The sequence below is a fragment of the Gopherus evgoodei genome, chromosome 4 (genome assembly GCF_007399415.2).
Source record: "Gopherus evgoodei ecotype Sinaloan lineage chromosome 4, rGopEvg1_v1.p, whole genome shotgun sequence".
In the NCBI taxonomy this organism is placed as follows: Eukaryota; Metazoa; Chordata; order Testudines; family Testudinidae; genus Gopherus; species Gopherus evgoodei.
Window position 1 is genome coordinate 152,260,460 of NC_044325.1, and position 24,375 is coordinate 152,284,834.

Genomic DNA, 24,375 nt, shown 5'->3' on the forward strand with positions numbered 1-24,375 from the left:
TCCAATGCCCCAGTTGTGGTGCTATAGAGCGCTGTGCTGCAGGGAGTGGGGTGGGGGCTCTGTAGGGGGGCTCTCCCCTCTCAGTCAGTGCTGATCGCAATGCCCCAGTGCAATGCTAGGGAGCGCTGTGCTGCAGGAAATGGGGTAGTTTGTGACTGTTTTTTCAACAAAAAAAATCAACATTTTCTATGAGAGGGGAAAAAAAGCATTTTCACATCAGTTCTGTTGGGCAGCCGTTCAAAAGTCCTGTAAGGAATTATTTTTATTGCAGTTTTCCTATGTCTTTACAATAGCAAAATCAAGCACAAAAATCTTGCCTTAATTGACTTCTTTTTCATAGGTTTCTACACATGCAAGACTTCTAAACCAGAGAGATTTGGAAGTGGTAAGAAAGAGACTGAACCTCCAAAATAAAATCCGCTGTCTTTTTCTAAGTCAGTTTGATACAGAACATGCATTCCGCCAGGAACTTAGGTAACTAGTTTTTTTTTGGTCCTTTTCTTGTTGTTTAGTCTTGTATGTGATATTTTTTTAATGTCTTCAGTGTGATTTTTTTTAAAGTATCTAAAGAGACTTTTTCATCATGTGCAGTAAGTTCTTCAGAGAATCAACAGAAGAGAAACTGCTTTTTGTCCAGTTCAACTTTGACGAGCCGCAGAGCAGCAAAAGGCTTCTTGCCTGTGCAAAGTAAGCAGCTTTTCTTCATTTTCTTCATTTTAGGGCCCAGTACAGTGGAGGAGTTAAGCATGTGCTTCAGTGATTTGCTGAATCGGGGCCTTATAAAATAATCATGGTGATTCTGTGCTAGTAGATCTTCCTACTGATGGAATTTCCAGCACTCCCTTCCACTGCAGTGTCTGAGGGAGGCAGAATGGGAAAAATAAGGCTGTGAAAAGCATCTTGGAGGCCAGTTTGGCACCCAACCTTAAACAAAAGCAGGTTTTCCCATAATCCAGCCGTTCTGGGAGCTGGGGCTTGGAGAAAAATCACCAGACTTGGCAACAGTCAGTACCCATTGCAAACAGCAGGGACGGCCGATTGTGCTGGTATCGCCTCATATAATGTCAAAAAGTCAAAAGCGGTCTCAAGGCTGGTCTAAAACTTAGATCAACCTAACTGCAAGTGTCAGGGGTGTGAAAAACTCACTCCCTTAAGGGACGTACTTAAGCCAACCTAAGCCCCGGTGTAGACAGTAGTAGGTTGATGGAAGACTACTTCTATCAGCTTCTTGGGGAGGTGGATTACCCATAGCGACAGGAGACCCTCTCCCATTGCTGCAGTGAGTGTCTACACTTGAGCGCTGCAACGATGCAGCTGCAGGAGTGGTTTAAGCATAGACATAGCCTTTCTCTCAGACTTTACATTGGAGAATGGAAACAGGGTGAAATTCTGGCTTCATTGACGTCAATGGGAGCATTGCCATTGACTTCAGGATCTCAGGATTTCACCCAGAGGGAAGAGACGGATGGAGAGACAAATAACACATCTTCTATCTTGATTGTGGCCTAAAGGACCTACATGGGGAGGAGATTTCTGAGGGCAAAAAAAGGCAGAACGAGATCCAGTGGCCGGGAGCTTTGAAAGGAGACAAATTCAGACTAGAACTAATTGTTGAAAGGGAGGGAAATTAGCCATTGGAACAGCTCACCTAGGGATGAGGTGAATTTTCCATCACTGGGAGTCTGTAAATCATGGCCAAGCGTCTCCTTGTAAAAGCTCCACTCTAGCTCACACAGAAGTTATTGGGCTGGATGCAGGAATCACCAAGTGAGATGTTTTCGCCTGTGCTATCATGCAGGAGGTCAGACTGGAAAGTCTCTTCTGACCTGAAGATCTATGAAGCTATGAATCTTACTTCTGTTGTGTTTTCAGGTACTGCATAGTGGATGAGAGAAGAAAACCAGGAACGACCGGTCCATCACACGTCGTCATCATAACCAAAGTCCCAAGGATACTCGGGGGGTGCAGCTACCTGGCATTCAGTGCTGGTAAGAACGTGCCTTGATCTGGAACTTGAAAGACGAGGAAAGCAAGAGGGATCGTTAACATTATTGCAACATTTGAATAGTTTTAACTGTCTTAATCACTGTTTTAGGGCGGAATTTTCAGTAGCACGTAAGGCCTCGATTTTTATTATTTAAGCATTGCTGTGTTCAGCATTGCACCATCTCAGTCCCATTTTGAAAAAGGCATTTAGGCACTTAGGAGACAAAATCCCATTGACTGTCAATGGGATTTCGACCTTAGGTGCTTAAATCACGTTTGAAATTGAGACTTAGGCTCCTAAATCAGTTAGGTGTTGCAATGCTGAGCACAGCAACACCTAAATAACTTTAAATATCTGGGCCTAAGTGACTTAGAAGTATAAGTCCTGTTTCCATGGCACTCATGTTCCTAAGTCACATGAGGGAGAGCTATCAACATTCAATCAAAAACTGGAATTTCAACAAAAGCAATAATTTTCCAATGGAAGCTGGTTCTTTCTGTTGGGAATTCCCCACTCTTGTTTTTGATCAAAATTTGAAGTTTTGATGAAAAATGTCACAGAAATGTCAAAAATAAAAAAAATTCTGTTAGTTCTAGTTGGGAGTTCTTAGCGGAAAAGGCTGTTGGTGCTGGATGTTCAAGAAAGCTAGCTTTGCCCCAAATGATAAAAATCACAAATGATAAAAATCACACGCAGACAGAATGGCAGACTGTATATGAGAAAACAGTGACTCTGCAAGGATCTAGGGGTCAGAGTGGACACAGTAGCTCAACATGAGCTCCCAGTGCAATGCTGTGACAACAAGGGCTAACACAATCCTTGGATGCATAAACAGAAGGCGAGAGAAGCAGTAGAGAGATGATTTTACCTCTGTATATGGCATTGGTGAGGCAAACACTAGAATACTCCATCCAGTTCTAATATTTACATTTTTAAAAGGATGCTAAAATTGGAGAAGGTGCAGAGAATAGATACAAAAATGCTGTGAAAGCTGGAGAAAATACCTTATAGTGCGAGACTTAACCACTGGAACAAACTACCTAGGGAAGTGGTGGACTCTCCATACGTTGATATCTTCAAATCCAGATTACATGCCTGGCTGGAAAGATATGCAAGTTATTGGGCTCAATACAGGGTAACTTGGTGCAGTGTAATGGTCTATGTTATACAGGAGGTCAGACTGATGATCTAATGGTCTCTTCTGGCCTTAACTCTGTGACTCAATGACATTTTGTGGTCTGTTCTGTTTGTGCCTCTGCAGGTGAGTGGCGCACTGTTCACTTGGATGACCTGCTGCCTCCCGAGACCTTTGCAGCCAATCTGGGACAACTCTCCAAAATGACAGTCGCTGAGATTTTCATGAACAGCACCCAGCAGGGAACCGACACAAGTAACCAACTTCTTGCTTTAAACCCATCTCTGATGTGTTGTTTTACCTTCTGCCATTTCCCTGCCCCATAAGGGGATGATAACATCAGTGGAATGAAGTTTAATCAGATAAGGAGACATCACCGTACTCTAAAAAGTGACTGCAAATGGAGCTGTGGTGTTCCATGCACATTCCCTCTGAGGACTCAGTTTTGATTTAGGCTACACACCCACACAGAGAAGTAAGAGGAGGGTAGGGAATCCCGTAATGTTCCTGCCTGGGTCATCCACCCACGGGTCCATATGCACAGGAGTCAGAGGCAGTGCTGGGTTTACTATGGTGGCAATGGCACCATCACACTGGGCCCATGCTTGGAAGGGGCTGTCACTGTGCCTCAGTGGGTCACAACTGAGAATATCAGACTGCTGAGAAATGGGGCAGACTCACCCCAAACCGGTGGTTATTCTTCCATGAGAGATACCAAACCACTCACAAAAGTAACTTCAGTCTTACCACACGGGCTAACAAGATGTCAGAAATGCAGTCTCGTTAGGCACTCCAGCCCTTGTTGCATCACTAGAGTTAATGATGGTGGTTATTTAAAACCAGTTTAATCAAACAAAGGGTTCTTCTGATCCAGATGACCAGCCACATACCCAGGTCAATGTATTACTCAGATTTTACCCAGTAATCATGCTGTTGCCAATCCTTAAGTATCTAATATCTGAAGGTTTTGATGCAACAGATAAGTAACATACAGTTGCTCATCATTCAAGGTTGTCCAAAGGATTCCATTGCCTCTGAAGATGCTGAAAAAGCCAATGACTCTCCAGAGGAAAATGTAAGTGTCTTATCTATCTTGCCTGCCATAAGTGAGCACTATCAAATCCAGTCTCAGCTTTTCAGATGTAACAGGTTCAAATTGGGGAGGTCCCTGCTTCTCCGGTTTCACTGCCCAAGGGAGGAGAGGTTGCAGGGCATCATGCCTGGCACTTTAGAGGAGGTCATCACCCATTCTCCCTTGTTAAGTAGTGTGGGAAAGTTGGCCCTGTGGTAAGGCACTAGGAGTAAGGTTCAGGACTTCTGGGTTCCATTTCTGGCTCTGTCACTGACTTCCTGTGTGACCTGGGGAAAGTCACTGAATGTTTCTGGGCCTCAGCTCCCCGCTGTGACTGGGAGAGGCAATAGCGCTGCCAACCTCATGAGGATAAACTGATCAGTGTTTGTGAGGTGCTCAGATACTGCCGAGATGGGGCAACATGAGATAAGTAGAGGAATTGCAGCCTTGAGATGCAGCGTGTGCCTCCCGAAACTGCTACCGAGATTGCCAGGGAGGAGCGCAGATGCTATTCTGCTGATGGCCGTGAAAATGAAGAGGAAGGATGGCCTATAGTAGTTTGGGCACTGGCTTGGGACTCAGAAGACCTGTGTTCCAATTCCTTGCTTTGCTGCTGACTTCCTGTGTAATCCTGAGTCAATCCCTTCGTCTCCATGTCTCAGTTCCCATCTGCCCAATGGGAACAATAGCATTGCCCTGCCAAATATTTTTCCAGCTGCAACTGATCAACACTGAATTCATGATCAAACAAAGTGTCCAGAAAGCTGTGATCCAGCTGGAGGATAAGAAAGACAACAGCCAGCGAGCTACAGAAAGGATACAGATTCTCTATGATGCACTTTTTCAGTCTCAGAGCAAGAATAGATGTGAGTATAAAGAAAAAACCTTATATCTGTGTGTGACTGGATATTACAAGATGTTCTAAGAACAAACTGGATGGATCAATGGTACAATCACCTAGGATTCCTGGATAAAATAATCCCATTTAGACATCAAATGAAAATGAAAAATGAGTGTGGCAGTCTTTCGTGCTGTTGTGCTGTCAACAATTTGTTAAGTTCTGTGCAATTATTGGAGGCAAACTGTGCAATCATCCTTAGTGATTAAATGGGATCCAACTTTAAGTAAATTAATGTGTAAATATTTCAAATTAAGTAAATGGAAGGTGCTTTTTTATGGAGGGAAACTATGGTCTAATGGCATGTCTAATTTGATTTGTCTAATCTTCATTGCCAAAACTAATGGAAGAAGCCACATAACTCGTCAAAAATTTATGTGAAAACTTTCAATGGAAAATTGTATTCTTAACAAAACAATTTTTCTGTGAAAAGTGTCTGGTGTTTTTTTTTTTGAAAATATTGACTTTTCATTTAAAAACTGAATAACTGCCAAACCCCAAACCTTTCAATTTGGAAATGCCACTAAAATGTCTCATGGGAGCTGTAGTTTGGTTACCTCATGCCCCCATTCTCTTCTGTGGGCTGGGCTCCAAGTTGGACTACATTTCCCATCATGCACTGTGGTTGTAGTAGTCCCATGAAAGTGGGGATACTGTGTGCATCATGAGATGTCATCTGGTCCGTAGAGGAGCATGGAGCCATAGGGCATGTGTGATAGAATCACAGAAGATTAGGGTTGGAAGAGACCTCAGAAGGTTACCTAGTCCAACCCCCTGCTCTAAGCAGGACCAACCCCAAGTAAATCATCCCAGCCTGGGCTTTGTCAAGCCTGACCTTAAAAACCTTTAAAGAAGGAGATCCCACCACCTCCCTAGGTAACCCAGTCCAGTGCTTCACCACCCTCCTAGTGAAATAGTCTTTCCTAATATCCAACCTAAACCTCCCCCACTGCAATTTGAGACCATTGCTCCTTGTTTTGTCGTTTGCCACCACTGAGAACAGCTGAGCTCCATCTTCTTTGGAACCCCCTTCAGGTAGTTGAAGGCTGCTATCAAATCCCCCCTCACTCTTCTCTTCTGCAGACTAAATAAGCGCAGTTCCCTCAGACTCTCCTTATATGTCATGTTCCCCAGCCCCCTAACCATTCTCGTTGCCCTCTACTGGATTCTCTTAGTTTGTCTACATCTTTTCTGTAGTGGGGGGACCCCAAAACTGGTCACAATATTACACATCTGTGAGGGGTGTGGATTTTTCACCTGCTTGAGAGATGTAGCTGTGCTGCTGTAAATCCCTAGTGCAGACAAGACCTGAGTGCCAAATGTAACCCGCAATTCTTACGTCTCACTTTTTTCCATGAACCCTTTATCTAAGAGTTTCTTGATTCCAGTTGCAAGGTCAGATTGCTTAGGCCAAAGGAGCTGTTTAAAAGAAGACAAATAGGAAATGTTTTTAAATGCACTGCTTGGAAAATGTTTTTCTTCTCTCCCCATGGAAATTTTCAACTTTTTTTCCCCCACAAACCAAACACCTGAAAATCCAAAATTTTTTGGCCCAAAACTGCTGAAATCCAAAATTTTTGGCTTTCAGTTGAAATTTTTCAGGTTTGGGATTTTATGACAAAAATTCAAAAATTTAAGGAAAGCAGAGACTTTCTACTCCACTTTTCATTTAGTAGAATACAATTTTCCATTAAGAGAATGTTGACCAGCCCTATTGTGGGATAAAGTGATTTCTTTTTCTTTTATGGATAGTTGCCTGTCATCTTATGGAAGTGTTGAAAAGGAGAATTTGTAACCTTTTACAAGAACGAGAGGAGATGAGTCATGAGCCTAGAGAGTGGATTTTCCGCAGAGCTCTGTCTAGCGAGTTCATACTTGAAGGCACTTCATTCCGGTAACGTTGTATGTTCTTGTACAGTTGCATGATGTTGGCCATTTGAATTTCAAATAGCTCAAATTTTTGGAATACCAACGAGAAGTGATATATTTGTATCACGTCACTTAAAGTATTCCTGGAAGGGGCTCGGGTACAACAGTGATGAGGGTGATATAACTACTTATATAGAAGACTAGAATATGTTTTAAAAATCACATTTAATCAGGGTATTGGCAACAAAATCTTAGGTCATTGGACAGTTAAAGGATCTTGTTTGTAGCAAGAACAAAGAACAAGAACAAAGTTGATCAGCTGTATGAAATGTGCCAAACCCTACAGATAAATAACTTGAAAGTTTTGGAAATTCATATTTACGGTATTCAGCCACTGCAGACAGCTGACTCCCAACCTTGAGAGACATCACCTAGGCAATGCTAAATTTGCTCCCTATTTTGACCTTTGCTTTATTATGATTGTTGGATGTTTACATAGCGGTATCTTAGGGTCCAGCCCTGCAGAGCAACCCTCATGTTACAGACACACAGAATGAGCTGATTGAGGGGGGGAGTTGAAAGAATTATTTATAACACGTTTTTCCTTTTTTTAAGGCATGTTGTCTGGATTCATTTGGAAGACATTCTGGCAAATATGTTTGCTCAAATTCTAGCAGTAATTGATGCAAACAACAACTTGAATCATATCTCTCAAGAAACTCCTATCTCTGACCTCTGGCTCCAGATGTTCAAAGATGAATCATTTCTGAAGATTAAGTATACCAGCAAGTAAGAAACCGCTAGGAAAGCTCAAACTCTCAGGATTAGATCTGAGTGGGAAACACTTTTCCCATCCTGCAAGAGTTTTTGAGATTTCAACATTTTTCCCCATCCTGAACTGGAATAAAAAGTTGAAATCTTGAAAATTTTCACAAATTGAGAGTCCGAAAATAATCTTGGCTCCATCGTAAAGTTCAATTTAGATTTTGACCTTTTTAAAAAAAGTTTTTACCTTTTTGAAGAATAAATTAACTACAATCGGTAAGTGGAAAGTCATTTCAAATTATAAACCAAAACAGTTTTTTTTTTCAAAAATGTCAACACAGGATGTTTTAATGGTTTTGAAACCTTTTTCCAAAAACTGCTCAAATCAGGAGGCTTGTTGAAATCGACCCTTTTCCTGCAAATTGTTTCGGTTTCAGTAAGTCATGATTTTCTGATGATATAATGTTTAATCAGAAAATTCCTGACCAATCTCTATTCAGGATTGAGAAAACCAACCTCTCTCCAGATCTGCAAAGGTACAGTGCTATAGCAATGAGAGAGTCTGGGATGGTGGAGAGTGTGTTCATTAGACGCGTAGATGCATAGTGAATTGGGAAGGCAACAGATGTATAGAAGATTAAACCACTGAACTCACTGCATCGGAACTGTATGGAATTCACCGTATCAGAAGCCAAAAATTTAGTCAGACAACTGGGCACAGAATTACAGGCAAAGCCATTTGTGCCAGCTTTTATATGCATCATTATTATATGTGTTGTTGTTCTTCTTATTATTTATTTATAGATCCTTAGATTATAAGACCAGAAGGGAGTGTTGGAATCATAGAGTTAGAAGGGACCGCAAGAGTCATCGAGTCTAACCCCCTGCCAATATGCAGGGTTTGTTGTGTCTAAAGATAGATGGCTATGCAGCCTCCTTTTGAAAACCTCCAGTGAAGGAGCTTTCACGATTTCCCTAGGCAGTTTGTTCTGTTGTCCTACTGTTCTTACAGTTAGGAAGATTTTCCTGAGATTTAATCCTAAACTGCCATGCTGTAGTTTAAACCCACTGTCCCTTGCCCTGAAGCAAGAGAGAACAATTTGTTCTCCATCTTTTTTATGGCAGCCTTTCAAGTAAGTGTTTGAAGACTGCTCTCATGTCCCCCCGTAATCTTCTCTTTTCTAAATGAAACATACCCAGTTCCTTCAGCCTTTGCTCATATGACTTGCATTCCATCCCTTTGATCATCGTCACTCACCTCTGGATCCTCTCCAGTTTCTCCACATCCTGTATATACAGCAGTGACCAAAACTGGACACAGTACGCCAGCTGAGATGTAACCAGTGCCGAGTCAAGTGGTACTATAACTTCCTATGCTTACATGCTGTGCCTTTGTTAATGAAATCCAAAACTGCATGTGCTTTTTTGTAACAGCATTGCATTGTTGATTTTCATGTTCAGTTGTGATCCACCACAACTCCCAGATCCTTTTCAGCAGTGCTGCTGCCAGGACAGTTCCCCCCTTCCCCCCCGCCCCTTCGTATTTGTGCATTTGGTTGTTCTTCCCTAAGTGCAGCACCTTATATTTGTCTTCGTTGAATTTCATTTTGTTGTCTGTAGCCCAGTTCTCCAATTTATCGAGATCCGTCTGAATTTTAGCTCTATCCTCCAAAGTGTTGGCAACCCCTCTAGCTTTGTGTCGTTTGCAGATTTGATCAATATGCTCTCTATTTCTACACCCTGGTCATTAATAAAGATATTAAAAAACACCAGACCTAGACCAGATCCCTGTGGAACCCCACTTGAGACCTCCTTCCAGTCCAACATCATCCCATTAATAGTTACTCTTTGTTTGCATTTTTTTATCCAGTTATGTATCCACTTATTGGTAGTTCTACTGAGGCTGAATTTCTCCAGCTTACTTATGTCATGAGAGTGTCATGTGGGAATGTGTGAAAGCCTTGCTGAAGTCCAGGTATATTATGTCCACCACATTCCCCATATCCACCAAAACAGTTACCTTGTCAAAGAAAGAAATCAAGCTGGTTTGTAATGATTTATTCTTAGTAACTTCATACTGGCTGCTAGTGGTTATCCCTTCAGCCTCCAGGTATTTGCAAATTAAATGTTTTATACGTGGCTCTAATAGCTTCCCAGATATCAAAGTCAGGCTGACTGGTTTATAGTTCCCAGGCTCCTACTTTTCTCCCTTTTTAAAGATGGGCACCATGTTAGCCCTTCTTCAGTCTTCTGGGACCTCTCCTGCCATCCATGAGTTTGCAAATATTTTTGCCAGTGGCTCTGATATTTCTTCAGCTAATTCCTTCAGCATTCTTTGGTGACCAGCATCAGACTCTGATGGTCTCTGGCATGTTCTTTACTTATCCTGATCTGCAACCCTCCCCCTTTACTGTCTATGATAACTTTGCTAATCATCCAATCACATGTTATTTTTTGTGTGAAGACTGAAGCAACATAGATGTGAGTGTCTCCGCCTTCTTATTGTCCATTACCAGCTCATCTTTTCCTTTGAGCAGCAGACCCACACCACCCCGATCTTTCTTTTCTGTCTGATGTATTTGCAGAACCCCTTCTTATTGTCTCTAACATTTCTTGATAGTTGTAACTTATTCCTTGTATTTTTTTTGGTTTTAAGTTAGCTAGAAAGTTATGTGTTAGGATTATTCAGTCTGACCTCCTATATAATGCATCCCAGAAAACCTCATAACTTCTGCCTGAGCATTGTTTTGACCTAAAGGCTTCAAGTGATGGAGAATACCCTTGGTAAATTGTTCCAGGCTTTCACTGTTAAACATTTGTGCCTGATTTCTGAATTTGCCTGGCTTAAGCCGATCTCTAACTATCAGAGACCAGAGGGCAGTTAATCTTCATCTGCTACTGCAGGTTTCTGATACCTTCCTCTGCATCATCTGGTGCTCGGTGCTGTCACAGACAGCAGACTGGGCTAGACAGACCTCGGTGCTGATCCAGTCTGGCAATGCCTGGGTTCCAATGTTCCTAGCTACAGCCTCCAGTCACTGGGTCTTGCTCTGCTCGTCACTCTAATTACCTAATTACCTGATTTTTTCAGGTACATTCAGACTGTGATGTTGAAGTGGGTGCAACTGGTGATGCAAATTATTGTGCCTGTGATTGATTTGCACATGCATTTAATGGCACCTGCTTATATGAAAGGCTGTTTTTGGAAATGTAGGCTTAAATGTAAATGATCAGTCCCATTGAACATGGGCAGGGACACCTGTGTTAGATTGTTATGAAGAACTAGTGCTGTCTCCCGGATCTGACACTTGGGCCAAGTAATCCATCATCTGCGCAGTCTCCCTCATACAGCCAATGAAATTGTTGCATGCAAATTAGCTGTAAGGTAAGGGTGATGATTCGTTGAGTTACCTCTGATATCACAATGGTCTAAGATGCTTGGCATGGCATAGACACATGCTTTACTGTAGCTGTACCCTGCATGGGTGTAATTTGTAAAGTCAGGTTGGCTGAGAACTTAAAATGTGGATGGTAACAGATGGCAAATCTCCTTGATGATTGAACTTAGCTGAGAGCTGGGAACAAGAGCCCAGCTCTCCTTAGTCCCAGTCCAAGCCCTCAACCACTAGACTCACTTATCTCCCATAAATTGTCACTGTAAGGAATTACTTTGTGGGGCTGTTCAGGGAAGGGTGGAGGAAGTAATCCACGGCCTGGAAAAATATACATGTGAAAGACTTAACAGACTGGGGTTGTCACCCGAGAGAGGAGACATGACAAAAATGTATAAAAAGTAGTGACTGATGTAGCGAAGGGAGCATCTTGTTCTCTCTGTCTCATAACGCAGGAACAAGGGTGTAGGCTGCTAGTTTGTTTTCCACCGCAGGAAGGTCTTACTCCAAGCCTGATCTCTGCTTTCATGCCCTACCTCCGGGCACAGTTTTCAAACAAAAACTCACAAACTAACACAAAACAAAGTGATTCCCCTGCCCATCACAGACTGTAGTGGCCCAGAGGGCCTGTCTGCTGCAGAGCCAGTCACAGGAGCCAGCCTCCACCCTGCAGCTCTTCCCCAGCTGAGCACTCTCAGCACTTTAGAGAGAACACTTAACCCCTTCCTAAGCGGGTCTGATAGATGAATAGGCTGGCTGGACCCAGGCCTATGGCCCCTGAAGGGGCAGACCACCCTTTTACAAAGGGGACAACTGATGGAATTGAAAGGCAGCAAATTCAAAACCAGTTGAAGGAAATGTTTTTTTTCCCACACAACACATAATTGTTCTCTGAAACCTATTGCCACTTTAAATCATTGAGGCAGACAATTTAAGATTATATGGATATTTTATATATATATGTATGTTTGTTTGTTTTAAACACTCAAGGGCCCCCGATGCTAAAATTTCTGTGTTATCAATGAGCGAAGACCCCAGCAGATCCACACAGTGCTGCTTTCCATTCAGCTGGGTTCTGAAAGCTCGCCTGGATGAGATATGGGAGACAGTCCATCGGGTGAAAGGTAACTTCACACTTTCTGCGTCTATTAAAATTAACTGCAGTGGAAAAAAAATATGGGACCCAATTCTCCTCTTGCTTTTGCCAGAGTAAATCCAGATCAGGTTTACAGAAGAGCTACATGGGGAGGAGATGTCTCGTAATAGAGACTGGTGTGAACTAGCAGAGAGAAGCAGAATGAGATCCACTGGGTGGGAGCTGAAGGGAGACACATTCACACAGGAAATAAGTAGTACATTTTTAACAAGGAGGGAAATTAACAGGGAGAAGCCATTAGCCCAGCTCACTAAGGTATGGGGTGGAATCTGCATCACTTGGGAGTTTTGGTTGTGCTTAACTAAAGTTGGTTCAAAAATTTTAGTCAAAACAGTTTGGTGTCAGAAAACTGAAACTTTTCATGACATTTTGTTGATTTAGATGAAATTCTGTTAGAAAACAAACTGGGAAGAAATGTTCGGAAAATGTCAAAACGTCTTGTTTCAACATTTTCACAATAAAAGTTTCAATTTTTTTTGTTTCTAAAGAACATTGTTTTGAAGTTTATCTTATACATACAAAATTAAATAAAAATGGTCCAATCAAAACAAACCATTGCAAAATTGATCATTTTGATTGACCCAAACAAAAAAAAATCATAATTTAATTTTGTGAAAATTTTCAGAATTTGGCTTTTTGTCGTGATTTGTAACAAAAAAAATGCTAAATGTCAAAATTTTTCATGGGACAGAAATCCATTTTCTGACCAGCCCTACTTTTAACTCAGCCAAATGCAAGGATCAAAGAATGTAGGTCACTCTTACCAGATGGCAGACTGTATCCTGGAAATCAGTGATTTGGGAAAGGAATTTGTAGATAGATCTGGGGATGTAGGTACTCTCAGGCCACGTCCAGACTAGATATTAAAATCGATTTTAGATACGCAAACTTCAGCTACGGGAATAACGTAGCTGAAGTCGAATTTCTAAAATCGCGTACTCACCCCGTACTGGACGGCGCAGGCATCGATGTCCGCGGCTCTCCTGTCGATTCCGGAACTCCGTCGGGTTGATGGAGTTCCGGAATCGATGTAAGCGCGCTCGGGGATCGATACATCGCGTCCAGACTAGACGCGATATATCGATCCCCGAGCAATCGATTTTAACCCGCCGATGCCGCGGGGTTAGTCTGGACAAGGGCTCAGAACTGGTCGCATACTTGCAGATCAGTAGGGTCTGTGCTTAATCTCTGGCTGCTTAGAGGACTCTTGCTGGTGGGGGCGGGAAGAGTTCCTCATTGAAGATTGCCCTGTCTGACTGTCTGAGCCTTCTTGTCCTTTGTAAACCCAGTCCTTCATTCCTTGAAAACGTAGTCAATTGCTCCATTCCCCACCAAGCTAGAATAACCTAGAACCTCCCCACCCAACTAGAATGACCCTAGAACATGGCCATATAAGTCTATCAAGTAGCCATTTATAATGGAGAAAAACTGATTCCCCATTGCCCTGCCATGCTTATATTCTTGCCCCTCCCATTCACTTGCATATTAATAATTACCAAACAGTATTTATAGTGGTTTGCTGTAACTGAATAAGTCCCTCTCCTTTTTTCATTCTGTGTCATCCTAGATTATCCAAAGGACCCTACTGTGGACTCTGCTGAGATGTTTCAAAGTTCTATCTTGAATATGCCAGTGCCAGATGGCAATAGTCCAGAAATGGTTCAGCGTTATGCCAGTGATTTTGTAAGGATGGCTTTTCCAGGGCAAGATGTTCAGGTTTATGAGGTAAATGGATTTCTGCAGAAAAGCAATTTTAAACGTCACCAGGCTGAATGGTTGGGGTGAGATTACCAATGGTATAGTAGACATATAAGACTTAATGCAGAAAAAAATAAAAAACGTACAGCCAGATCTTCAACTGGTGTAAATCGACCCTCACTCCATTGGCATGAATGGGGGCAGATCCCCAGCTGGTGTCAGTCAGCCAGAACAACATTGGAGTAAATGGGCCAGACCCCAGATAATGCAGAAAGTGTCTGATTTCCTTAAAAAAATTAAATTTTTTGTAGATTTTTTTTTCATATAAAAAAGGTCTTGCTTGAGTTTTTTTAGAAAAAAGTTTTTGGTTTTGATTTTTAACAGTCAAAATTTTCTGCCAAAAGTAGAAATAATACTTCTGCTCTTATCACCAGATTTTGTCTAACGTTCTCATAACTGGTGCAAAGCGGCTTTGCGCCACTTTGCCACATGACGACATGGGGTTTTCCCTGATTTGGCTGCACATTGAATATTTCTACCTACAAGAGAATTATCAGCTGTTCATCAATTTAGTGAAGAATGAGGAGACTCTAGCCAATGAGCTGCAGAAAGTTTATAAAGAAGACACAACTAAAATGGTGAGCGAGGTTACCTGAACGGTATTTCGTTGTTGCTCTTTTCAACCTGTAATTGTAAATGGGAATCATCATCGAGAGGGTGTGTTTCTACAGGGTCCCACAAGGACTGGGTTTTGGCCCTATGCTATTTAAAATTTTTAGTGATGGTCAGGAAGAAAACACAAATCATCACTGATAAAGTTTGCAGCTAATTGTCACGGAGTGTGGGGAGTCCGGCCCTGCACCCCTCTTTTTGGGGACCCACAGTGACTTTCAGCCAGCCAGTAAAACAGAAGGTTTATTGGAAACAGGAACACCGGTACAGCAGAGCTTGCAGGCACAGTCAGGACCCCTCCACTGAGTCCTTCTGGGCTTTTAGGGTGCTTGGATCCTAGCTAGGATCCCCTGAATTTCGCCCACACAGCCCAAGCCCAAACTCAAACTGCTTCCCTCCTGCCACTCCCTTCCTTTGACCCCTTCCCGGGCAAAGGTGTTGACCTTTCCCCTCCCTTACCTAGCTCAGGTACAGGCCCTGGCATCGTCCATCCCCTAAAGTCCTCCCCCTGCTCTCCCACTCCCCACACAGACAGTCCCTACTGCATCACACTAATGCAAAGATTGGGGGAGTGGTAAATAATGAAGGAAGCAGTCACTGATATAGAGCAATCTAGATCGCTTGGTAAGCTCAGTATCAGAAAACAATGTGTGTTTTAATATGGCTAAATGTATATGTATGGGAACAAAGATTGTTGGGCACACTTATGGGATGCGGGGGGATGATCACAGGAGGCAGTGACTCTGAAAAAGACGGGGATCATGGAGGTTAATCAGCTGATCATGAGCTCCCATTGCGACACTGTGGCCAAAAGGTCTAATGCGATCCTGGGATGCATAAATAGGGGAAACTCGAGTAGGAGTAAGGAGGTTGCATTACCTTTATATTTGGCACTAGGGTGGCTGCTGCTGGAGAACTGTGTCCGGTTCTGGTGCCCATAAGTCCAGAGGGATGTTGATAATTGGAGAGAGTTCAGAAAAGAGCCATGAGAATGATTAACGGATTAGAAAAACCTGCCTTATGGTGACAGACTCACAGAGCTCAATCTGCTTAATTTAACAAAAAGAAAGCTAAGGGATGAGTTGATCACACTCTATAAGTGCCAATGTGGGGAACAAATATTTGATAACAGCCTCTTCAGTCTAGAAAACAAAGGAATAACAAGGTCCAGTGGCTGACAGTTGAAGCTGGACAAATTCAGATGGGAAATAAGATGCAAATTTTTAACAGTGAGGGGAATTACAATTGGAACCATTTACTAAGGGTCGTGGTGGATTCTCCATCACTGGGAATTTTAAAATCAAGATTGAACATTTTTCTAAAACACCTGCTCTGCTCCAAGCAGGAACGAATTCAGCAAGATTCTATGGCCTCTGTTATGCAGGAGGTCGGACTAGGTGATCACAGCGGTTCCTTCTGGCCTTAGAATCTTAGGCTTGGGTCTACATTAGGGGATGGGGGATGAACCTAAGTTCTGCAACTTCAGCTTCGCGAATAGAGTAGCTGAAGTCGGTGTATCTTAGGTCGATTTACCTGGCCGGGAGGATGGCGGCGAGTCGACCGCAGCCGCTCCCCCTTCAACTCCGCTTCCCCCTCTCGCTGCAGTGGAGTTCCAGAGTTGATGGCAGAGCTATTGGGGATCGATTTTATTGCATCTACACTAGACGCAATAAATCGATCCTTGATAGATCGATCACTACCCGCTGATACGGTGGGTAGTGTAGACGTACCCTGATTCTAAGAATCCTCCATGTATTTCCCTGCTTCCAATGACAGAATCTGTAGAACTACAGGGTTAGAAGGGACCACAAGGGTCATCTAGTCTAACCTCTTGCCAAGATGCAGGATCTGTTGTGTCTAAACCATCCAAGACAGATGGTTATTCAGCCTCCTTTTGACAACCTCCAGTGAAGGAGCTTTCATGACCTTCGTAGGCAGTTTGTTCCATTGTCCTACTGTTCTTACAATTAGGAAGATTTTCCAGAGATTTAATCCTAAACTTCCATTCTGTAGTTTGAACCCATCGTCTCTCGTTCTGCCTCTTGTTCTGTGACAACAAAGAATAAATTTTCTCCATATTTTAATAACAACCTTTCAAGTATTTGAAGACCACTATCATGTCCTCTCTTAATCTTCTCTTTTCAAACTAAACATACCCAGTTCCTTCAGCCTTTGTTCATATGGTTTGCATTCCCATCCCACTGATCATTTTGTCGCTCACCTCTGGATCCTTTCACTTCTCTACATCCTGTACACAGAACTCCAGCTGAGGCCTAACCAGCACTGATAAGAGCAGTACTAGCATCTCCCATGACTTCATTGTATGTCTCTGTTAATGCAACTCAAAATTGCATTTGCTTTTTTTTGCAACGCCATTGCATTGTTGATTCATCTTGAGGTTGTAATCTGTTGTCACTGTGTGTCACAACTGAGAATACCAAATTCAGGACAACGGCTGAGAAATGGGGCAGACTCGCCCCAAACCAGTGGTTATTCTTCCATAAGATATACCATACCTCTAACAAGAGTAAACTTCTTCTCACCATACTGGCTAACGAAGTCAGAAATGCAGTCTCCTTAGGTATCCCAGTCCTTGTTTCATCACCCAGACACTAGAGGTAATGATGAGTGGTTATTTAAAACCAATTTAATAAAAAAAAGGGTTCTTCTGGTCCCAAAGGACCAGTCACATACCCAGGTAAATGTATTACCCAGATCTGACCCAATAATTGCACGGTTGCCAATCTTTTAGTATCTAATAGCTGAAGATTTACTTATGAGGGAAAAGAAAGAGGTGAGAGTTAAAATGATCAAAGGAATCAAATACGTACAGATCTTGCAAAGTTCTTGTATCAGGTTTGAAGCAATGATGGAATAAACTGCTGTTTTGACTTGTTAAGTCTCTGGTGACTTCCAAAAGATTGGAAGGTCCTCAGTCCATTGGTTAGACTGCTCCTTTCAATATAAGTCCTTAGTCCAGAGATCTAGAGCAGAAAGAGGAAAACAGAGATATTTCCAGGGCCTTTTATAGATTCTGCAATGTGGCAGGAAACCCATTCTCCCAAGGAAAGCTCCCAGCACAGTTTGTAGAAAGTACAGGCACAAGATGGGTTTAGGGTCACATTGCTAGTCACATGCCCGTGCATGCTTTGATGAGTCCTAGCAGGAGCCATTATTCATATTCTGGCTAAAACATCCTCAGGAAAGGCCATCAGGGGGAGATAAGCTTCTTCTGTGACCCGTTGTTTTACCACATGGGCCATCAACTTGAATAGCCCATTCACAATGTGCTGGCTAGACTGGATGTAAACTACCTGGTGGGTGTTACCCCATGAGCAAACACATCTGAAATACTCGTACATAGTCAATATTCATAATGACAGATACAACAATGACACATGCATACAAATAGGATAATCACATTCAGCAAAGCATAACTTTTCCATTGACACTTTACATGATATACTTTGTATAATATTTGTAGCAATTATATAACAGCGGTAGCAACATGATATACATGGTTATATTTTAATCGTATACCATCACATCCACCACAACTCCCAGATCCTTCTCAGCAGTGCTGCCACCAAGCCACATGTGCTTTGAATCATATAATATCCTTGGCATTAGGAGATGGTCACTACAATTTTGAGCCACCTGGTTTTGTTTGATGCAAGTGCTGTCTGCACTGGACCAGAAGCTGTGTTATCCAAACCAGTTTTAACCACTCTTTAAAAATGGCTTATACCTGCCATGTCCCTATCCACATTAACAAGCCAAACCAGATTAAATCCACGGCAGCCTGAACCAATTTAATATCATGGTTAAGGGCTGGCTCCAACTCCTGTGGATGTCAATGGGAAGAGGGATTGATTTCATGGGGAGTTAGATCAGGCTTAAAACTTGATTAGGTGACAGGATCCTTGACTCAGGGCACTTAGGTCCTGAAGAGAAGGGGGAGTGATGTTCCGTGACACTGTTACAATCTGCACTGCTTGGAAACAAACGTGGAATTTCTCTCCCTCCTTTCCTTGTTCCTTTGCCGCGGCAGCGGGATGTGTAACATGCTGGCACAGTAGTTGTGACTGTATCGCGGCTTCTGCTCCTGTCTTGCCATTAGTGGGGTTATCCCTTTAGCTCAGATGGTGGGGGTCTTTGCCATTGATGCTGAACCACCAGAGCTCAGTCCCTGCTGATGAGCAGATCTAGCCTGAGAGTGCATGTGTGTGTGCATGTATCTGTGTGCGTGCAACCACCGGTCCTTCCTTCATAACCTTCTCCAGTTCCATTGCTTCAGCTCTTCAGCAAGCGATATGCCTGCCCTGTTGTTTTCTCTCCTCTTTCCCCTCACCCCGAAACACAATGGCTAGCTCAGAAACTCACGGGATTTGTTTTTAAATGTTATTTTAGTTTGTAGCTCTTGATGCCACCAGCATTGTCCTGAAGCAGCTGCAGCCCACAGAGAAGGAGCTTCTGTCATTCAGCGCCTGCCTCACCTGGCTGAAAAGGATCAAGTCCATTAAGCACACTGTGGAGCTGATCACATCGGACGACTACCAGATGAGACTTTATGATAACAAAGAGGAATTATTGAACAGTGTATTGTAAGTGTTACCCCTCCCTGCAAAAACTGTCTGTGTATTTTAAAGAATATAAACATTTTTAAAATGCGTAACAGTCAAAATTTTTCTGTGAAAACTTTTCCCCCCCAGACAGAAAGATAGGTTTCCTTTAAACACATTTTTTTTGCAGACAGTATCAGATTTCCTCAGAATTTTTCTAATTTTTATAGAAAAACTTGAAAACTAAAACTTTTGGAAATCAAATGTTTTGATTTTTTGCATTTTTTTAAACCAAAACCTTCAGTTACTGGGAAAAAAATGGGGTTTGTTTTCTCAATGAAAAGTCATAATTTTCTATGGGGAGGAAAAAACTCTTCCATGTTCCAATCAACTTTCTGTTAGATAGTGGCTAAGTGTTTGCTGTGACCTTATTAGTGGCTGGTCTACATAGCACAGGGGTAGGCAACCTATGGCACACGTGCCAAAGGTGGCACGTGAGCTGATATTCAGTGGCACTCACACTGCCCAGGTCCTGGCCTCCAGTCCGGGGGGCCTCTACATTTTAATTTAATTTTAAATGACACTTCTTAAAGATTTTAAAAACCTTATTTACTTTACATACAACAATAGTTTAGTTATATATTATAGACTTATAGAAAGAGACCTTCTAAAAATGTTAAAATGTATTACTGGCACGCAAAACCTTCAACTAGAGTGAATAAATTAAGACTCAGCACACCACTTCTGAACGGTTGCCCACCCTTGACATAGCAGATAAAAGCCCATTACTTTGCTGCTGTGTTACTCTGTGTGACAGACAGGAAAGGCGGAGTCAGCTCTCTTTTCCCAGCAGCTCCAATCAAGCAAGGTAGAATGGAGCTGATTAAGCAGGGCAGTGCATAATTTGAGGGTGGGGCAGGGCAGAAAGGCTAATTAAGCCATTAGGCAGAGCCTACAAACAGGCACAGAAAGGAAGTGGAAAAGGGGGAAGTAAGGGGGAAAGAGAGATTGTTCTCCCCTGCTTGTTATGGGAGCTGCATATATTATGAAGATGGTGGGAATTCATTTATAAATAAACTGCACAACATGCTGGACCAGCTCAAGGGTCTCTGAGTAGTTTGTAGATCAGATCAGATCAGATCAGAACAGGAGGAGGAGCCAGGAGGCCCTGTAACACTGTGTTAGTTCAAATGGTAAAGTAAACATTCTAGATCCCTTCACTAGTCCTTGATGTCATCCTTCTGGGCCCTTTGCAGGGGAGAAAGTAACTTACCGGTACGCATGGCAGCCGAGGTCCTGGGCAAGCTGTGGGGGCGGGGTCTTGGGCAGAAGGGGTGGAGCTGGGGACCAAACTCCCTCAGCCAGCCCTTTGGTGCTGTCACTTCCAGCGATTTGAACGGCCCAGAGCTCCAGCCCTCACTGCCGCAGTAACAGCAGCTGGGAGCCCTGGGCCCTTTTAAATCTCTGGGCCCTGGGGCAGCTGCCCCTTTTTCTCCCTTCCATTGGTGGCCCTGCTGATAGGGTCCAGCAGCGCTGCAGCTGTGTATAGGCCGGTACCGGCGGCCACTTCTTACCGGTATGCCATACCAGCCCAGTCACCGAGTTTTGTGAGATCCTTTTGTAGCTCTTCACAGTCTGCCTGGGACTTAACTATCTTGAGTAGTTTTGTATCATCTGCAAATTTTGCCATCTTACTGTTTACCCCTTTTTCCAGATCGTTTATGAATATGTTAAATAGAACTGGGCCCAGAATCCAGGTGGTTGGTTTTGTCCTAAGATGTGGGAAAGAATTATTTTTCCCAGCAGACAAGGCTCAGCTAGTCGCAGTGAGGCACTTCTGTCTCTTTTTCAGACGCCAGTGGAATTGCACCAACATTGTCTACCTGCTCATCGATCACCTGCTACACGATGAAACCAACGTGGATGAGAAGCTGCTAAAGCTCGTTGTGAAGCAGTTTGTCTTCCTCTGGAACGTAGGTGTATAAAATAGCGCCCCACTGCCCTTTTGAAACCACATGGAACAAGAGGCTGCAGCCCTAAGGCCCCAGCAGAGTTGGGAAGGAGGACCACTGGAAGACATTTTTCATCCAAAACTTTTTTTTGGAGAAAAATGCAGATTTCACAATACCCAAATGCTTCCTGAATTTGTGTTGGTTTTGCCAAATTGTTTTGTTAGGCTCTGATAGAGGCCTCCCTGCAGGATGGGGGAGCAGGCAGGTACAAGACACAGTGTTGGTATATAATACTGTAAATATTCCAGTCCATTTTTTTTAATTGTCAGTGAACTGAAAAATCCGTTTATTCACCCACATGAGACATGGGTAGGGGGCTGCTCTAGGTATTTTGGTGCCCCAAGCACAGCAGGCAGGCTGCCTTCGGCGGCTTGCCTGTGGGAGGTCCCAGGTCCCGCAGATTCGGCGGCATGCCTGCGGGAGGTCCGTCGAAGCTGTGGGACCAGCGGACCCTCCAAAGGCATGCCACCGAAGGCAACCTCCCTGCCGCCATTGTGGCCACCGGCAGAGCGCCCCCCGTGGCTTGCCACCTCAGGCACATGCTGGTACCTGGAGCTGCCCCTGGACATGGGGTCCCCACAAGAGATCAGGAGGTCACCTGCAGGTGGCCCAAGTTGCACTGGCTCTGCACAGCTCCCCTACATACTGTCTCCTGCCCCTGTTACACAGTGATACTACACCTGGGCCCCCTGCAATCCTCACCCCAGAATTAGAAACTTACATAGGACAGAAAATCTGTTTGGGAAAGGATACGGAGATTTGGAAAATTGGCTTCATTCCAAATTGGAACAAAAACTGAAAATTCCAAAATTTGCACAAAGAAAAATTGGGGGGAAACAATTAGTTTTGGATTGATTCAAATGTTTTGATTCTTAATATTTTGGTATTAGATTATACAAAATATGTGGGTATTGTAGTGTAAAATAAAATTTCCATGTTTCAGGGTTTTGTTTTTTTGACAAAAAAGCAGTTTTTGCAGGAACACAGACAACATCCATTAAAGTTTTTTTTAGTCAATAACCCAGTGTTCTGTCAGCAACATGTTTTGACCAGTCTTTCTCAGCTGGTGAACCCAGTGATGGATATGTGTGCATAACATCAGGCACCCAAGCTTTCAAAGTTTGTCTCCAGGTCTTTCTGAAAATCTCTGTAACTTTAATTCAGCTCCCCTGTGCTTCTGCATTAGGATACAGTCTTTAATTACATGATCACATGGCAGGTGTTCTATCAGACTCCAGCCTCATTCAGTGCACAGGATGAACAGTGAATGAGGGAGAATGTTTAAGGGTCTGGGCTGGGACTCAGGAGACTTCCTATGTGATGTTGTACAAGACTATCAGAATGCATGCCTTAAAAGGGCAGAGTTAAGGTTGAATGGGGAACCTTGATGCTGGCATATCTTAACTTTTGAGTGCTTGCTTTTTCAAATGTAACTTTTTAAACACTTCTTTTGTCACTTAGAATGTAACAACATTCACTGTGCCTTATTTTCTGTAGTTACTGTACAAAATTGAAGACCATAAACCAGCAAAGATTTTTGAAGTTGTGACAAAAGTGCTGAAGAGATGCACCAACAATGCTGCTACCGTCTATCTTGTGTAAGTTAAGCAAACAAGCAAAAAAGACCATTGTGAGTAAATTTTCAGCAAGAGCATTTTTAGCAGGCAATGTGTCTATTAATTACGCTTGCAAGTTAGTTTATTTCCCAACAATATTTTTATTTCCATGTACCATGTAACTCAGCATTCAGTGCTGTACCCACACATATGGAAAACATTTTGCATTATGTACCACGGGTGTGAATGATTCCACCTCCCTGAGCACCCCCTTGTAGCTGGGCACCTTCACTCCAGGACTAATCAGGGAACATCCATCGCTCCTCCCGTTCCACTAACTTTTTCCAGTTCTTCTGGGTGGTGATGTCAGCAAGTAATCCCCTCTGCAGCTTCCCTTTCCTTCAGCCCTTTCTGGCCCTGGCTCTTTGGCTTGGGGAGGTCAGCAGGCGAACCCTTCAGCTGCTCCTCTGCCTTCAGCCTTCCCCAGGAACCCTCCTGCAGCCTCCTTAGGAATTTCCTCCTCTCTGATTCTCCCTGATCACTTATAGCCCCAGGCACAGTTCTGCCTTTTTATGGCCAAACTCAAAGCACCTGTTCTGGCAGAGGGAGCAGGACCTGCTTTATTTAAAGAAGCCAGACATCCTATGGCAATCGGGACTTATGTATATTGCATGGAGCTGTGAGTCCAGTTATGCCCGGGCTTTCTTCTTCTTTCTTCTTTCTTTCTTCTTTCTTTCTTTCTTCTTTCTTTCTTTCTTCTTTCTTCTTTCTTTCTTTCTTCTTTCTTGTGACTCTGTAAGGCACAAGGCAGTGGAGAATCAGACCCCGTGAATTGCATCTTGCTTTGGTGGTGTCTTTCAGGAAGGGCGTGAACGAGTGCAAAAGCTGCCAGAACGAGATCACTGACCCGGCTGAGCTGCCCTGCGGTCACATTTTCTGCACCCAGTGCATCCGGGAGTGGAACATCAGGCAGTGCAAGATCTGCAAGAATAGCGTCCCTGAGGATTACGTGCCCGCTGCCTCCCAGATCACCAGGTATTGCACAGTCGCCTGACTCTGTGATATGGGAGACTTGTTTAGCAGTAATATTCCCACTAATCTCAGTGACGACAGCGTGGCGGAATGATGCTTTTCTTCCACACCCCCTCCACTACGTTTCTTTGAGCTCTTAGAAAAACAGTCCGCTCCCTCTCCCAGATGGTTACCGGACATAGCTCCTTGTTCTGCTGAAGGATTTGCCGAAATTGGTCTGTCCATGAACAATGACTTTAATGGGATTTTGTGTATGCAGGGTCTGCACATACTGATCTCTTTCCAGGACTGGGGCCCAGGATTGTAAATATCCGAAGTTGCAGATTATAAAGGGGGGCTCTGGTGGCACCAAGGGGACTGAAAGCGGGTGCATCTTCCCACATAGAGCTGATGTAGAATAGCATTTTCCAATGTGGCTTTAGGATGTAGGAACCTAAGTCCCATTAAAAATTATGCTTTTGAAAATGGTATCTGTGCATATGTGCCGACTCTGTGGGTGCTCCGGGGCTCAAGCATCCACAGAAAAAAACTGAGGTGCTCAGCACCCATGGGGCTGGTCATGTTCGGTG

At 43.3% G+C, this 24,375-nt stretch overlaps 1 protein-coding gene across 2 annotated transcripts in view; it reads left to right on the plus strand.

Annotated features, from left to right (window-relative positions):
• Positions 1 to 24,375, plus strand: part of LOC115651382 (E3 ubiquitin-protein ligase RNF213-like) — a 170,080-nt gene that overhangs the window by 108,815 nt on the left and 36,890 nt on the right. For both annotated transcript variants that reach the window (XM_030562298.1, XM_030562299.1), the window contains 15 exons: positions 341 to 474; positions 592 to 687; positions 1,873 to 1,988; positions 3,249 to 3,377; positions 4,133 to 4,197; positions 4,910 to 5,060; positions 6,845 to 6,986; positions 7,577 to 7,750; positions 12,109 to 12,242; positions 13,842 to 13,999; positions 14,407 to 14,610; positions 19,055 to 19,248; positions 21,059 to 21,179; positions 22,716 to 22,816; positions 23,636 to 23,809. In XM_030562298.1, the coding sequence (XP_030418158.1) occupies positions 341 to 474; positions 592 to 687; positions 1,873 to 1,988; positions 3,249 to 3,377; positions 4,133 to 4,197; positions 4,910 to 5,060; positions 6,845 to 6,986; positions 7,577 to 7,750; positions 12,109 to 12,242; positions 13,842 to 13,999; positions 14,407 to 14,610; positions 19,055 to 19,248; positions 21,059 to 21,179; positions 22,716 to 22,816; positions 23,636 to 23,809 (2,093 nt within the window). The remainder of the gene's footprint in view (positions 1 to 340; positions 475 to 591; positions 688 to 1,872; positions 1,989 to 3,248; positions 3,378 to 4,132; positions 4,198 to 4,909; positions 5,061 to 6,844; positions 6,987 to 7,576; positions 7,751 to 12,108; positions 12,243 to 13,841; positions 14,000 to 14,406; positions 14,611 to 19,054; positions 19,249 to 21,058; positions 21,180 to 22,715; positions 22,817 to 23,635; positions 23,810 to 24,375) is intronic.